Raw genomic sequence first — 13,847 nt, 5'->3', positions numbered from 1 at the left:
GGATAAAGTGTTTTCCAGAATCAATATTACACCCTAAGATTTCAACGATGCACCTGAATGTCAAACAGCAAATGAAAGTTAAATCGTAAGTGCATCACAGATGATGATACCCTGAAAGTTATTAATACAAGAAAACAGCATGGCAGGAGTAATGTAAACTTACTAAAATGGTAACTAGAATTGTGAGAGGTGGATTTTAAAATGTATATGTTAAAATGTATGTAGGTATTAAAAGTGTCCATTCTTTTAATAACATTTTGCTGTAGCATTTAAGCAAACTGTAGACAATTAACGTTTCTCTTATTTTCTACAAGCAGTTCTCCACTCTTCTTAAAACATCAAACTTTGTGAAGGAATCTTAACTTTCACAGAAGTTGATTTTTAAATTAAATTGTATTCAAATGTTTTCTTCACATTTATCGTTTTCCTTCTAATTCATTATTGTCTTGTAAGATTTTCATGGACCCTTGAAACAGTAGGAAATGTATGACAATTCTACACATCCTCTTCACCTGTTCTATTGATAAACCTCCCAGCCTTTCAGTTCTTGCTCTCCCAATCCTCTCTTGGGGTTCATCCTAAGATCACACTTTGATAGCATTTCTCATATATTGTGTCTTTACTTCCTTCCCTTTTATTCATCCAACAACTTTACAGAGATCCAACTACATGGCAAGCACTATTCTAAACCCTAGATAAGCAAAACTAGGATTTGTAGCAGCCCTTGTAGTTTACAGGTGTTATTTCAAGGAATGCAATCATAACGTGATAGAAAAATATGCATTTCAATTGTGAAACTACATGATGTTACTGAGAATGTATAAGAGTACTAGTAAGAGCTCTGGGAAAGGCTTCCCCAGATGAAGTCATAGATTTTAAATATGAACAGAAATAGCTGATAGCTAGGGGAAGGAGGAGAATAGCATGTGCAATGGCCCAAGGGAACAGGACAAATTTGGGAACTGAACAGCTATATAGTGTAGAGTAAGGAAGCATGGTGAGAAAGAATCATGAGGGAGGGGCCAGTCTATGTAGATAGGGCTTTAAGGTGTTAAGAATATTCCTTCTCGAATGTTTTAACGGGATGGTGTGGGGAGCAGGTGTGACATTAGATTTGCATTTTGAAGAGATCACTGCCTACAGTGATTAAAGGGGAAACATGGATTAAAAGTCTATTTCAGAAGTATAGATAAGAGATCATGGTGGACTGTGAGAGTAGTCGAAGGCAAGAAAGGAAACACATCATATTGACAGGAGGAAGTGTAGGCGACAAAAACTGAGCTTTATGTTTCTGGCTGGCTTGTGTGGGTTATGGTGCTATTGTTCCTCCTCTTCCATCTATCTGAGACATAATTTCAGAATTACAGAAAACTTGAAATAGAACAAATTTCTGTATACCCTTTTCTGAAATCCCCCAAATGTTAACATCGTATCACATTTGCTTTACCTCCTCCTTTCAGACCACAAATGAAATTTAGTTGCTGACATGATGCCCCTTTAGCCCTAAAAACATCAATGTATTTCTGAAAACAAAGGACATTTTCTTATGTAGCCATGCAGTTCAGTGCCGTAAGCTAATCTATAGACTTTATTCAGATTTCACCAATATCTCTATAATGTTATTTACAGATAATTTAAACTATTCATTGCAGATGGCATTGCAGTTGTCAGATCTCATTAAGGTCTTATATCTGAAACAGTTCCACTGTCTTCCATAACTTTCATAACTTTGAATATTTTGATAAGTATAAACTCTTAAATTGGTTTTGTCTCGTACTCCTCATGATTAAACTAGTCATCATTCACTCTTCATCCCACTACAGTTTGGCTTTTCTCTGCTTGTTGCCTGAAATCAGCAATTCCATTGTAAACTGCCAAATCTAATGGACCATACAGGATAAATCCAAGCAAAGATCTGTCTACTGCCTTCATGCAATTTGCCCTACCGGAATGCCAAGTTATTTATAGATATTTGTTGTTTGTTTTGAGATGAAGTCTTGCTCTGTTGCCCAGGCTGGAGTGCAATGGTGCCATCTCAGCTCACTGCACCTCCATCTCCTGAGTTCAAGTGATTCTCATGCCTCAGCCTCCCAAGTAGCTGGGACCACAGGCGTGCACCACCACCCGTGGCTAGTCTTTGTATTTTTAGTACAGATGGGGTTTCACTATGTTGCCCAGGCTGGTCTTAAACTCCTGATCTCAGGTGATCCATCTGCCTCAGCCTCCCAAAGTGGTAGGATTACAGGCATGAGCCACTGCACTTGTCCTTATTTATAGATATTTGAATATATCATACTGTGTCATTTCTCCATGACAAGACATATGTTTGTTTTTGTTCTTTAAAGACTTGTTACTCAGTATGGGCCAACAGCATCTGAATCACTTGGGACCTCGTTAGAAATGCAGAATTTCAGGTCCCATTCCAGATTTATTAAATCAGAATCTGCATTCTAACAACATCCCCAAAGTAACTTGTTTACATTTTAATGTTTGAGAAGCATTCATTGGGAACACTTCATCCTTCTTTCTCTGTAAATTCCAATTCATTAGTTGAAGCTGCACTTGGCATCACCGTCTTTCTAGAGTTCCTCTCCTTGCCCATTTCTTATCTCCCTTAACCTCTCTTTTTCTGCCTTCTAAGCGGAGTTACATACTCCTTCTTATTTATATCTTACATAATTTCTTTTTCAGATAGAGTCTCACTCTGTCACCCAAGCTGGAGTGCAGTGGTGTGATCATTGCTCATTGCAGCCTCGAGTTCCTGGGCTCAAGCAATCCTGCCTTAGCCTCCTAAGTCACTGGTACTACAGGCATGCACCACCATGCCTGCCTAATTTTTATATATTTTTTGTAGACAGGATTTTGCCATGTTGCCCAGACTGGTCTTGAACTCCTGGGCTCAAGCAATCCCCCTACCTCAGCCTCCCAAAGTGCTGGGATTACAAGCATGAGCCACCACACTCAGCCTTCAAATGTGTTTATCCCCATTATACTATATAACAGTTATTTGTGTCTTCCTCCATTACAATTTTGACTTCCTGTAATTCACCTTTGATTCTTCAGCACTTAATAGTCTGCCTGGCACTAAGTGCTTAATAAATTCTGAACTCTAATCACTAACAGCAAAAGAAAAATTAATGACCAGCTATTTAAGACAGATATATAGGATGAAATTTCTCATTACATTATTCATGCATTCCCCTTAATTGTGTGCCTAACACGTTTAACTGCCTTATTTTTTGTTTTTTATTTTTTTAGAAACAGGGTCTCACTTTGTCACCCATCCTGGGGTGCAGTGGTGTAATTATGGCTCAGTGGGAGCCTCAACCTCCCAGGCTTGAGTCATCCTCCTGCCTCAGCCTCCCAAGTAGCTAGGACCACAGGTGCACACCACCATGCCCAGCTAATTTTTGTATTTTTTGTGGAGATGGGGTTTCACTATATTTCCCAGGCTGGTCTTGAACTCTGGGCCCAAGTGATCCTCCTGCCTCAGCCTCCCTAACTGCTGGGATTACAGGTGTGGGCCACCGTGCCCGACCTGCCTTATTTTTTTAAATCAAATAGTAGAACAACATTAAAAGGAACATAATTAATCTCTAATAGCATATATTTTCATATTCGAATACTCTTTCAGTCAATAATACATGTTTTATATTTCATATGTATATCAAATATGAAATCAATTTTAATTAAATGTATACTTATATTTTTATCATTCATTTTTTCAGATGGCTGTATAACATTCCTCTGATTAGAAACAACGTTCTTTAGCTATTTCCTAGCTGTTGACCATGATACTTATCATCATAATGATAATGCTATTAAAGACATTCTTAAAATAATCATCTTCATGGATACATTTTTTTCCCTTTTGAAAAAACCTAGTCTTAGGACAAATTCCAGCAAGTGAACTCGCATCATTAAAAGGTAACTGCACATATTACTTATATTTTTCTGTATTTTAGGCTTTTTCCCCTTAGCATAGATAATTGTTTTCCATCCTTGGTGCCTTCATCTTTTTTCTCTTTAATTTTTGCTGTGGAAAAATTTCAGATAAACACAAAAGGAAACTAGAATAATGAACTCCTATATACCTATCCTTCAGTCTCAGCAGTGAACAACTTACAACGAATCTTGTTTCATCTCTCCCACCAACATTTTTGCTAGAGTATTCAAAAGCAAATCCCAGACATATCTTTTCATCTACATATATGTTAGTGTGAATCTCTAACAAACTGAAAAAGTGCATCTGGGTTTATGTAACCACAATGCATTATTACAAGTAGCAAAATTAACAATAATTCATTAATATCTAACAGCTGGTCCGTGTTCAGATTTCTCATTTCAAAAATTGTGTGTGTGTATATATAAACAGCAGGTTTATTCAAATCAATCTCAGTAAGGTCCACACATTGCATTTGGTTGATATAAGAATAAATATTTCTACATGGCTATAATTGTACCAGACACAGAAGTAAAATATTTTCATCCTTTTATATCACAACATTCTTTGATGAGTATGTTTCCATCCTTATATGAACTTTTAAGATATTTTTTAAGGCTGTATATTCCACTGTAGTATATTTAACCATATCCCTATTGTGCTCTTCAAGTTGTCGCTAATTTTTCATTATCACAAAAACATGAGAAGATGAATATAGTTGTGAATAAAGGTTTCATATTTAGGATTAGACTAGATTCTTGGAAATGGAATAATTGGGTCAGAATATAGGGTTAACAGTCAGTAAACATTTATGGGGAATAGGTGCAAAAGTAAACAAGGGAGTTTTTAAGCCACACTGAACTTATAAAAAAATACATAGTTTAAAGGCCTTGTAATGCATTTCACAGAGCTCCCCAAAAGGCTTGTATCAATTCTTAATATCCAAGATATTTGAGGGCGCTATTTTTACTACAGTTGTGCCAAACTTGATGATTATGTTTAAAATCATTAATGTTATAGGCAAAAGTAGTAAACTTTCGCATAGTGTCTGACTGTAAGCTCAGTTAATATTATTTTCATTATCATCAAGTACACTTTTTCTTGTTATTCTTTTAAGACATTCATTTTTAACATTGAACGTTTTAATCCATCTGAAATGTATTTTAATGTCCATCCAACTTAAATTTGTTTTAATGCACTTTGTGAGTTAGTGATCTCACTTTTTAATTCTTCCAAAGAGTCATTATTTAATGCCTTTGATTACAAAGGAAACTTGGTTATATAGAGCATAGCTCCAAGCCAGACTGCTTGCGTTTGAATTCTGGCTCTTCTATTACTCAACTGTAATTTGGGGAAGATTAGTCAAGGAGAATAATAATACCTACATCACAGAGTTATACAGACTTAAATAAGTAATATAAAGCCCTTCAACCAGTGCTGACATATAAATGATGCTTCATAAGAATTTGTTGTTGTCATTATTTATTGACTAAGTCATTTTTTCAACATAGTAGGAAATACCAACTTCTGTCTCTAGACTTTTTTTAAGCTCCCTTGATCTGCCTTCTATCAGAACCATCTTTTCATGATTATAACTTCATAGTCCTGCTATTAATCTTCTAAAAATTTAATTGGCTATTCAACATTTTCTGTCTGAGATAAAATTCAGAATAACTTTGTTCCAATAATACCTCTGATTCTGATTAGGATTATATTCTACTTTAGATTAATTTGGGGAAAATTGACAACTTCAGTTATGATACTGTCTTCTGACAGGAAGAGGATATTTCTCTCCATCTAGGAATGTCCTCATGTTTCTCACTAAACTTTTGAAGTAGTCCTCATGTAGGTACTTGTTAAGTTTGATGAAAAATACTTTATATTTTCATTGTCAATGTGTCTAACATATATTATTCCTTTACATAGGCTATCTAGTTAGTATTGGTACTTATAAAAGCTGTTGATTTTTATAAATTTATTTTATAATAAGACCCCAGTTCTAACAGGTATTCATTTGACTTGCGTTTTTGAGGTAGATTATTTCATATAGAAATAATTTATATTAAATTTATAAGACTTTTCTGATGTTTAGATTTTAACTTTGTGGATAATCAAAATATGTTGTTTTCTTTCTTCTTCTGATTGCTTCCAAGCATAGAATTCACCCACATTCACAGAACTCATAAACATTTCGTTATAATTTCGTTATAATTACAAGTTTTATTTTGTAGTTTTAACGTTTTAAGTACAAGTCTTGGAATTAACTAGAAATTATTCTGATTAATAGCATTAAATGAGTATGTAAAAGAATTCTACTGGGAAAGACTAACAGTAATATTTTCTCCATGAGAAATGTTATTGGTTCTCTACATGAGAACCAGTGGTTCTCCACTTTCCCACTGATATACAATTCTTCCCTGATACATAATCAACTATAGAGTTTACTTCATTGATCTATTTTCTTAAATAGGAGCAAAATAGAATCTACATTATTATAGATTTTTGTTATGTTTCCATTTGTGGGTTGGCTAGATTTTCTCTAAACTTTTATAGTAATTCCTTTTATATTTTCCCGTTTAGTCTTCCCATTGTGCTTTAGAATTATTTTAAGTTAAATAAATTCTATGAGAACTTCAAGTTATATTACATTAATCATATGAACTATTAGGAAGAATTTATATCTTTATTGATTTTACCATACAGAAATACTGTTTCTCCATATTTATTTAAATTTTTATTATATTTATCAGTAATAGTTCATAATTATCATTCAATAGGTATTGCACATTTCATGTTAAGATTGTTCTTGTATTTTATGTGTACATGATTTGTAAAAAGTGAGTATTAAAAATCAAGGATTTTCATTTATTCTTTTGTTAAATTTTATTTCCTTAGAATGCAAAAATAGTAAGTATAAAGACATAAAAAGGCATATAAAGTACAAGAACTGTAAATGTGACATACCAGGTGATGGAGATATGATATATTCATCTACAAATTTATTTTCAGCAAGATTGCCTTTTATTTCAGTCCTTTTTAACAGTGTTTCAAAGTGAAAATGAAGAGGCACATCTGGAAAAATAAAGTAAAAAAGGTATTTTCAATATACCACTCTTTGTAATACTAGGATTACAGATTGTAACATTAAAATTGCTTTCTCTCTGCAAATAGCACATACGCTTAAGAAAATAAGCAAAAGTTTGAAATGTAACAACTATCAGAATTGACAAAATACTCTTTCCAAGCATGTTGGTAGCAGTATTTTAGAAATTACTGGTTAGGTGCACTTAACAAATTAAAAAGGTAACAGAGAAACAACTTCATGAACTTCCTGAAATAGTACATAAGATGAACAGTACTTCTAAATATTAATAAATACTATTCACAGATGAATGGAAACAAATATTCCCAAGAAGTCTTTAAGAAAACCTATACCCGCTAAATCCATTCCCATCCCATCCCTACAAACTTTGCATTTGAAATAATGAAATTTCCGAAAAATTACATACTTTTAACTTCTTGGGAGGAAACCACTGTAAGTCAGATGCAACCTTTTATGAAAACATCAAAGTTCACATTCCCTTATTTTACTATATTATATATCACAATGAATCTACTTTTATAAAGATTAAAACCTGTTGACAACCTAGTTTTGTTTCTAAATAGAGGCTTGGAGACTTTCAATTCACTATGTTTGTATTCTGTATTCTCACAACCAAAGAGGAGTTAAGCAATGTAGTAGTTATGCTTCACATTTACTAAAGGTTTTTTCTTTCAACCAAGAATGAAAAAACAAAATCATCTTAAAAAGTATTTATTAAGAGACACTTAACTTTTCCTTGAGAACATATTTTATAACTCAGTTAATAATGAAAATTTGGCTACTGAAAGAAGGTACTGTAAGGAAACTAATTTGAATACATAAATGAACATAGACCCAGGAAGGGCCTGGATTTTTTAATTTGTTTTATTCTTGAGACACGTGCTGGCTCTGTTGCCCAGGCTGGAGTGCGGTAGCATGATTCTGGCCCACTACATTCTCAACCTCCTGGGCTCAAGCAGTCCTCCCACCTCAGCCTCTCAAGTAGCTGAGACTATGGGTGCACACCTCCATGCCTGGCTAATTTAAAAATTTTTTTTTCTTTAGAGACAAAGTCTTACTGTGTTCCCAGTCTGGTCTTGAATTCTTGAGCTCAAGCAATCCTCCCACCTCAGCCTCCCAAAGGGTTGGGATTACAGGCATGAACCACTGTGCCCACCTGGCTGGGTCTGGATTTTAAACAGAAAAAAATTCTCTCTTCTTCAAATGATGTATCTTAGTGGCAGATCCATACTCAAGTGTGGAAAAATATGCAAAACAAAAATTAGTTCATGAGTATCATCATGGAATTTGTTCCAAAGGACAGATGTAAGATGAGTTTGAATCTTGGTATTATGATCATATGAAAATTAGGTGACAAAATGAAAATGGGAATAAAAATTAAATATTCTCCTTTAAAATGCTCCTTAAACATTTCAGGATTCTGATATTTTCCAATTACCTAAACATAAGTTTGTTGCATTTGTTTCTCCAAAGCAATATTACAAGGAGAGTATCACCAATTCTACCACTGTTCTTTGTGATTTGTGCGAAAACATGATCTAACAAGAAAAGGTCGTTGTTCCGTCTATATTCCTTTCTTAATACCCACACGTGACCTGTCAGCTTTTGTAAAAATATTTCATTGCCTTTTATTGTACTTACTAGTTTACCTTTCAGTTGTTTTAAGCTGGAATGCAAGTACCTTGAGGGATTTATTTGTATTTATACTCCTAGCATTTATTTAGTACTTACATATAGTAGGTATTGAGATTTTTATTGAATGTAAGAAGGAATGGATATAACGAAATAGTAGATAAACAATCTAATCTTATTAGAGGGGGCATAAGAGTCTTAGGATAAAGAGTATTTATACCAGCTCTCAGGGTTATGTCATCACAGAAATGTATTTGCTAGTAAGAAAACAGGCAGTAAAGTAATGGTGAGGAGTTTGGTTCTGGAGAATGACTACCTCAAATCCTGCCTCATCATTTATTAGCCAAGTAATCTTGGGTGAGTAATATCATGAAGCTTAGTTTTCTCATATGTAAGATGAGCAGAACAAAGATATCTATTCTCATGGAGTTGTGAGAATTAAACAAGAATGTAATGTGCTTAATATATACACGGCTCAGTATGTGCTAATACTAAATATTAGCTACATTATTATTGTTATATGGATTATTTCATCACATTATTAAGGTTTCCTTAAATATAGAATAAAATAGTAGTTCTTAGAAACTTAAATCAAGGTAATGGTGTAGCTAAGAAGCCACTCTACTACTGATAAAAACTAAATTGAGATTCAGGGCAGGGGGACAGGTTCAAAACACAAGAGCTTTACAAATAGGATCAGTCCCTTGAATTTGAGAATTTAAAAGACCATTAGAACTATACGCAGAAAATGGAACAAAAGCCAAGTTGAGATATCCCCCAATAAAGAGAAGAACCTGAGATAACCAATGTGAGGGATATTTTCTTTCTCCCCTAAATATTTACTTTAGTTCCAATATAGACAAGAGTGTAAAAGGTTCCACAAAAATCAAGAACTGAAAATTGAAAACCACCTAGAGTAATCCTAGCATTTTTGGGAGGTTGAGGTGGGAGGATCACTTGAGGCCAGAAGTTCAAGACCAGCCTGGGCAATATAGTGAGACCCCCATCTCTACAAAAAAATTAAAAAATTAGCTGGTGTGGTGTCATGCACCCAAGTAGTTGCAGCTACTTGGGAGGCTGAGGTGGGAGGATTGCTTGAGCCCAGGAGGTCAAGGCTGCAGTGAGCCATGATCATACCACTGTACTCCAGCCTGGGTAACAGTAGCAAGACCCTGTCCCAAAATAAATAAATAAATAAACACGTTAGAGATGTAAGGATGTATAAGCCTCATTTACTCAGTTATAGAATACAGATACTCTTGAGGTTGACTATACTTACAGGTATGCAGTTTTCCCTCTGCATTGAGAAATTCAATGCAGATTATAAATGGAGAAATATTTTATGGCAGGGAAACCTCCATGTATAACAGTACGTTAGAAAAAGAACACTGATTTACCGTTACTCAGAAACATTTCAACAGCGCAGCTGTGTTACCAATAAAATGCTCAAAATTTAACAAGAAAAAAACCTAGTAATTTCCCAAAGTAAATCAAGTTCGTTTAGAAGGAGTTAAAGAATCAACTTACACAGATAGAACATTAACAGTGCATGTGACTAGATTAATTCCTCTATAACAAATTTAGTTATCAAGGCATTGCTTAGTTCTAATACCTACTGAAAAAAATTGATAAGATTATATTAGATTCTCTGTATCTAGAGGATTAGATTTCAGTATAGAAAATATCGTTACTTAGAAATTGTTACAAGGAGGCTTACCTGATGGCAATGATAGAACAGAATGGAAAGAGGAATCTAACTCTGATACATGGTCTCTTAATAGGTAAGACTCTGAATTGCGTTCATAGCTACTCCAAGTTGAAGCTGACTGCAGGCAAGGCATTTGGGTAGTGTTTAAAAATGTTTCTTTTGAAGGCAAAGTCTGCAAGGAAAAACCATATTAGAATATCACAGCCAAAGCATCCATAAATAATGGCATATCTCTACATTTATTTAGGTTATCTTTAAATAAAATTTTCCAATTCTACAAAAGTTTTACAAATATTTTGCTAGATGTATTCCTAATTAACTTTAATATTTATTAATTCAATCATAAAAGGGATTTAAAAATACAATTAACTTTTATATATTGAAGTATTCTACAACTTTGCTATAAACTTTCTTTTTCTAATAATATATAGCTTCTTCTATTCTTTGATTATCTAAACATACTAGCTGGAAATAACAGTGTAATTTTTTTTCTTTCGATCCTACTAGTTTTATTTTTAGGGAGTTCCAACCATGCTGGATGGGTTCACCAATTTAATAATGAATAAAAATGATCAAAGGAGACATCTGTGTTTTGTTCCTGATGGGAATGGGAATGCTTTTGATTTATCAGAATAAGAATGATACGAATTGCAGGGGGGTTTTTTTGTTTTTTTGTTTTTTTGGTATGGTTATCAGAATATATTCCTAGCTTGCCAAAAGAACTTGAAAAAAATATGTTAATGTTGAATTTAATCATATGCTTTTTCTGAACCTAATAAAATGATAACATGACTTTATTAAAGTGACAAATCGCATTAACATTTTATTTTTTATTTATTTTTTATTTTTTTTTTGAGACAGAGTCTCGCTCTGTTGCTCAGACTAGAGTGCAGTGGCAGGATTTTGGCTCACTGCAACCTCTGCCTCCCGGGTTCAAGTGATTCTCCTGTCTCAGCCTCCTGAGTAGCTGGGATTACAGGCACACACCACCGTGCCCAGTTACTTTTTGTATTTTTAGTGGAGACAGGGCTTCACCAGTTGGCCAGGCTGGTCTCGAACTCCTGACCTCAAGTGATCCAGCCTGCCTCAGTCTCACAAAGTGCTGGGATTACAGGCGTGAGTAACCCCACCCGGCCACATTAACCGAGTTTTAAAATGTCAAACCAAAGTAAGATTATTCTTGAAGAATCCTGCTAGGAGTTTATCAAGTTTGTTAACCTCTTCAAGGAGCCAGTAACTGGACTTGTTCACTTTCTATATTGTATGCATGTTTTATATTTCATTGATTCCTACTTTTGCTTTAAGATTCATCAAATATTTTCTTAAATGTTTCCCATCTCTTAATTTTTATTCATTCTTTTACTTTATTTTAGTGGTTTCCATAGAGATTACAATGTGCATCCTTAGCCAGTTGGCTTTACAATATACTACAAATTATTCCTTTTACCATTTCCCTGAAAATACTAGGACATTAGAACTCCATTTACGCTCCTGTTTTTGCATTATCATTGTTAGGCATTTTAATTCTGCATATATTTATGACCCCACAATATGCTGCTATTACTGTTTGTATCATCAACATTCATGCATACCACCCATATATTTATGTTGTCTCATTGCTTGTAGCGCCTTCGTACAATTCCCTACTTCCATGTGGGATCATATTCTCCCTTTGCTATTATCATAGTATAGGTTTGCTTTCTCCGAATTCTCTCAGTTTTTACTTGTCTGAAACATTTGCATCTTACCATTTTTAATATTTTTGTGGATACAGAATTCTGGGTTGGCTTTTTTTTTTTTTTTTCCAGTACTTTACGGATACTTTCATTCTTCTGGTTCTCATTATTTCTGGTGATTAGTTAGCTATAGGTTTTTTTATTGCCCCCATTTGAAAGTAATGTGCCTTTTTTGCTCTGGCTGCTTTTAATATTTTCTGTGCGTCTTTACTTTTTTAGCAGGCTTACCATAAGATTTCTGTCTTGGTCCATTCAGACTGCTATAACAAAATACCATAGACTAGGTAAATAATAGAAATTGACTTCTCACAGTTCTGGAGACTAAAAAGTACTAGATCAAAGTGCTGGCAGATTTAGTGTCTGACAAGGGTCTACTTTCTCACTGATAGATGGCTGTAACCTCACATGATGGAAGGAAGAGCTTTCTGGGGTTTCTTTTATAAGGGCACTAATTCTATTAATGACTTCATGACCTAATAACTTCCCAAAGGCCCTATCCAAATAACATCACATTGGAAATTAGGTTTCTACATAAGAGTTTTGGGGGAGACACATTCAGTCTATAGCATTGCACCCAAGCCCCCCAAAATACACGTCCTTCTCACATGCGGACTATTTCATTCCATCCCAGCAGCCCAAAAATCTTAACTCATTCCAGCCTCAACTGAAAAATCCAAAGTCCAGAATCTTATCTAAATATCATCTAAATCAGATATGGGTGAGACTCAAGGTATACAATTCATCCTGAGGCAGATTTCTTTCCAACTGTGAACCTCTAAAACCAACATGTTATGTGCTTCCAAAATATTATGGTGGGAAAGGCATAGGATAGATATTCCTATTCCAAAATAAAGGAATAGGAAAGAAGAAAGAAATGACAGGTTCTCAGCAAACCAACCCAACAGGGAAAATTCCATTAAACCTGAAGGTTCCAGAATAACCTTCTGCTTGATGCTCTGCCTTCCAGACTCAGTAGGCTATGGTCCCATCTCCACAGCTATTGGCTGGAGTCCCAAGTTTGTGGCTCTTCCAGGTGGTTATTCTGCCTCTGTCATTCAAGCTAACTTGGGGTCAGGGGCCTGTGGCTCTCCTAGGCTAGAATCATGCACCAGTGGCTTTGCCATGCATAGCCTAAGCCATGGCTCCCTAAGTGTTGGCAGAGACTGTAGATGCCACCAAAATCTACCACCTGTGCCACCTACAGGGTTGGCCATCACAGCCTACACTATACCAGGCCCACCAGAGCCACACTTTAGAGAAGCCAGTGATGGGGAGCAGAACCCATAATGTAAGGTTCTATTGGGCAGTGCATGCTGAGGTCTCAGGCTCGGGTGGCTCCATATTTGAAACTTCTTTGCCCCAAGGGATTTTGCACTCTGGTCCTATGCTGGGAGGGGCAGCCTCCATTATCTCTATATTGCCTTCAGGGTCATTCTTCTATTGTCTTCTGTTGTCTTGGAGAGTATCTCCTGGCTTCTGCAGAGAGGGCTGATCCATACTAATCTCTACCAAAAGGCCCCTTGGCCACACTCTTAGTGTTTTCTCCAAAGCTGGCTTTCTCTTTCTTTACGATATGAATAGGCTAAGACTTTTCCATATCTTTAAGTTCTGCTTCCTTTTTGATTAACAATTCCTCTTGTAGTCATTTCTTCTGGCATTCTATCATAACCGGTCAGAAGGAGGAACCAGGTCAGTCCTTCAGCAGTTTTCTAAGAGATTTTTTCA

At 35.2% G+C, this 13,847-nt stretch overlaps 1 protein-coding gene across 2 annotated transcripts in view; it reads right to left on the bottom strand.

Moving 5' to 3' along the window:
- KANSL1L (KAT8 regulatory NSL complex subunit 1-like) overlaps positions 1-13,847 on the bottom strand; it is a 154,289-nt gene that overhangs the window by 12,478 nt on the left and 127,964 nt on the right. For both annotated transcript variants that reach the window (XM_011932339.1, XM_011932340.1), the window contains exons 7-8: positions 10,396-10,558; positions 6,908-7,015 (exon numbers count right to left, since the gene is read on the bottom strand). In XM_011932339.1, the coding sequence (XP_011787729.1) occupies positions 6,908-7,015; positions 10,396-10,558 (271 nt within the window). The remainder of the gene's footprint in view (positions 1-6,907; positions 7,016-10,395; positions 10,559-13,847) is intronic.

Source organism: Colobus angolensis, unplaced genomic scaffold (assembly GCF_000951035.1).
Source record: "Colobus angolensis palliatus isolate OR3802 unplaced genomic scaffold, Cang.pa_1.0 Scaffold95, whole genome shotgun sequence".
NCBI classification, from domain to species: Eukaryota; Metazoa; Chordata; class Mammalia; order Primates; family Cercopithecidae; genus Colobus; species Colobus angolensis.
Note: the sequence above shows the minus strand (reverse complement) of the source record. Positions and strands in the feature narration are given on the sequence as shown.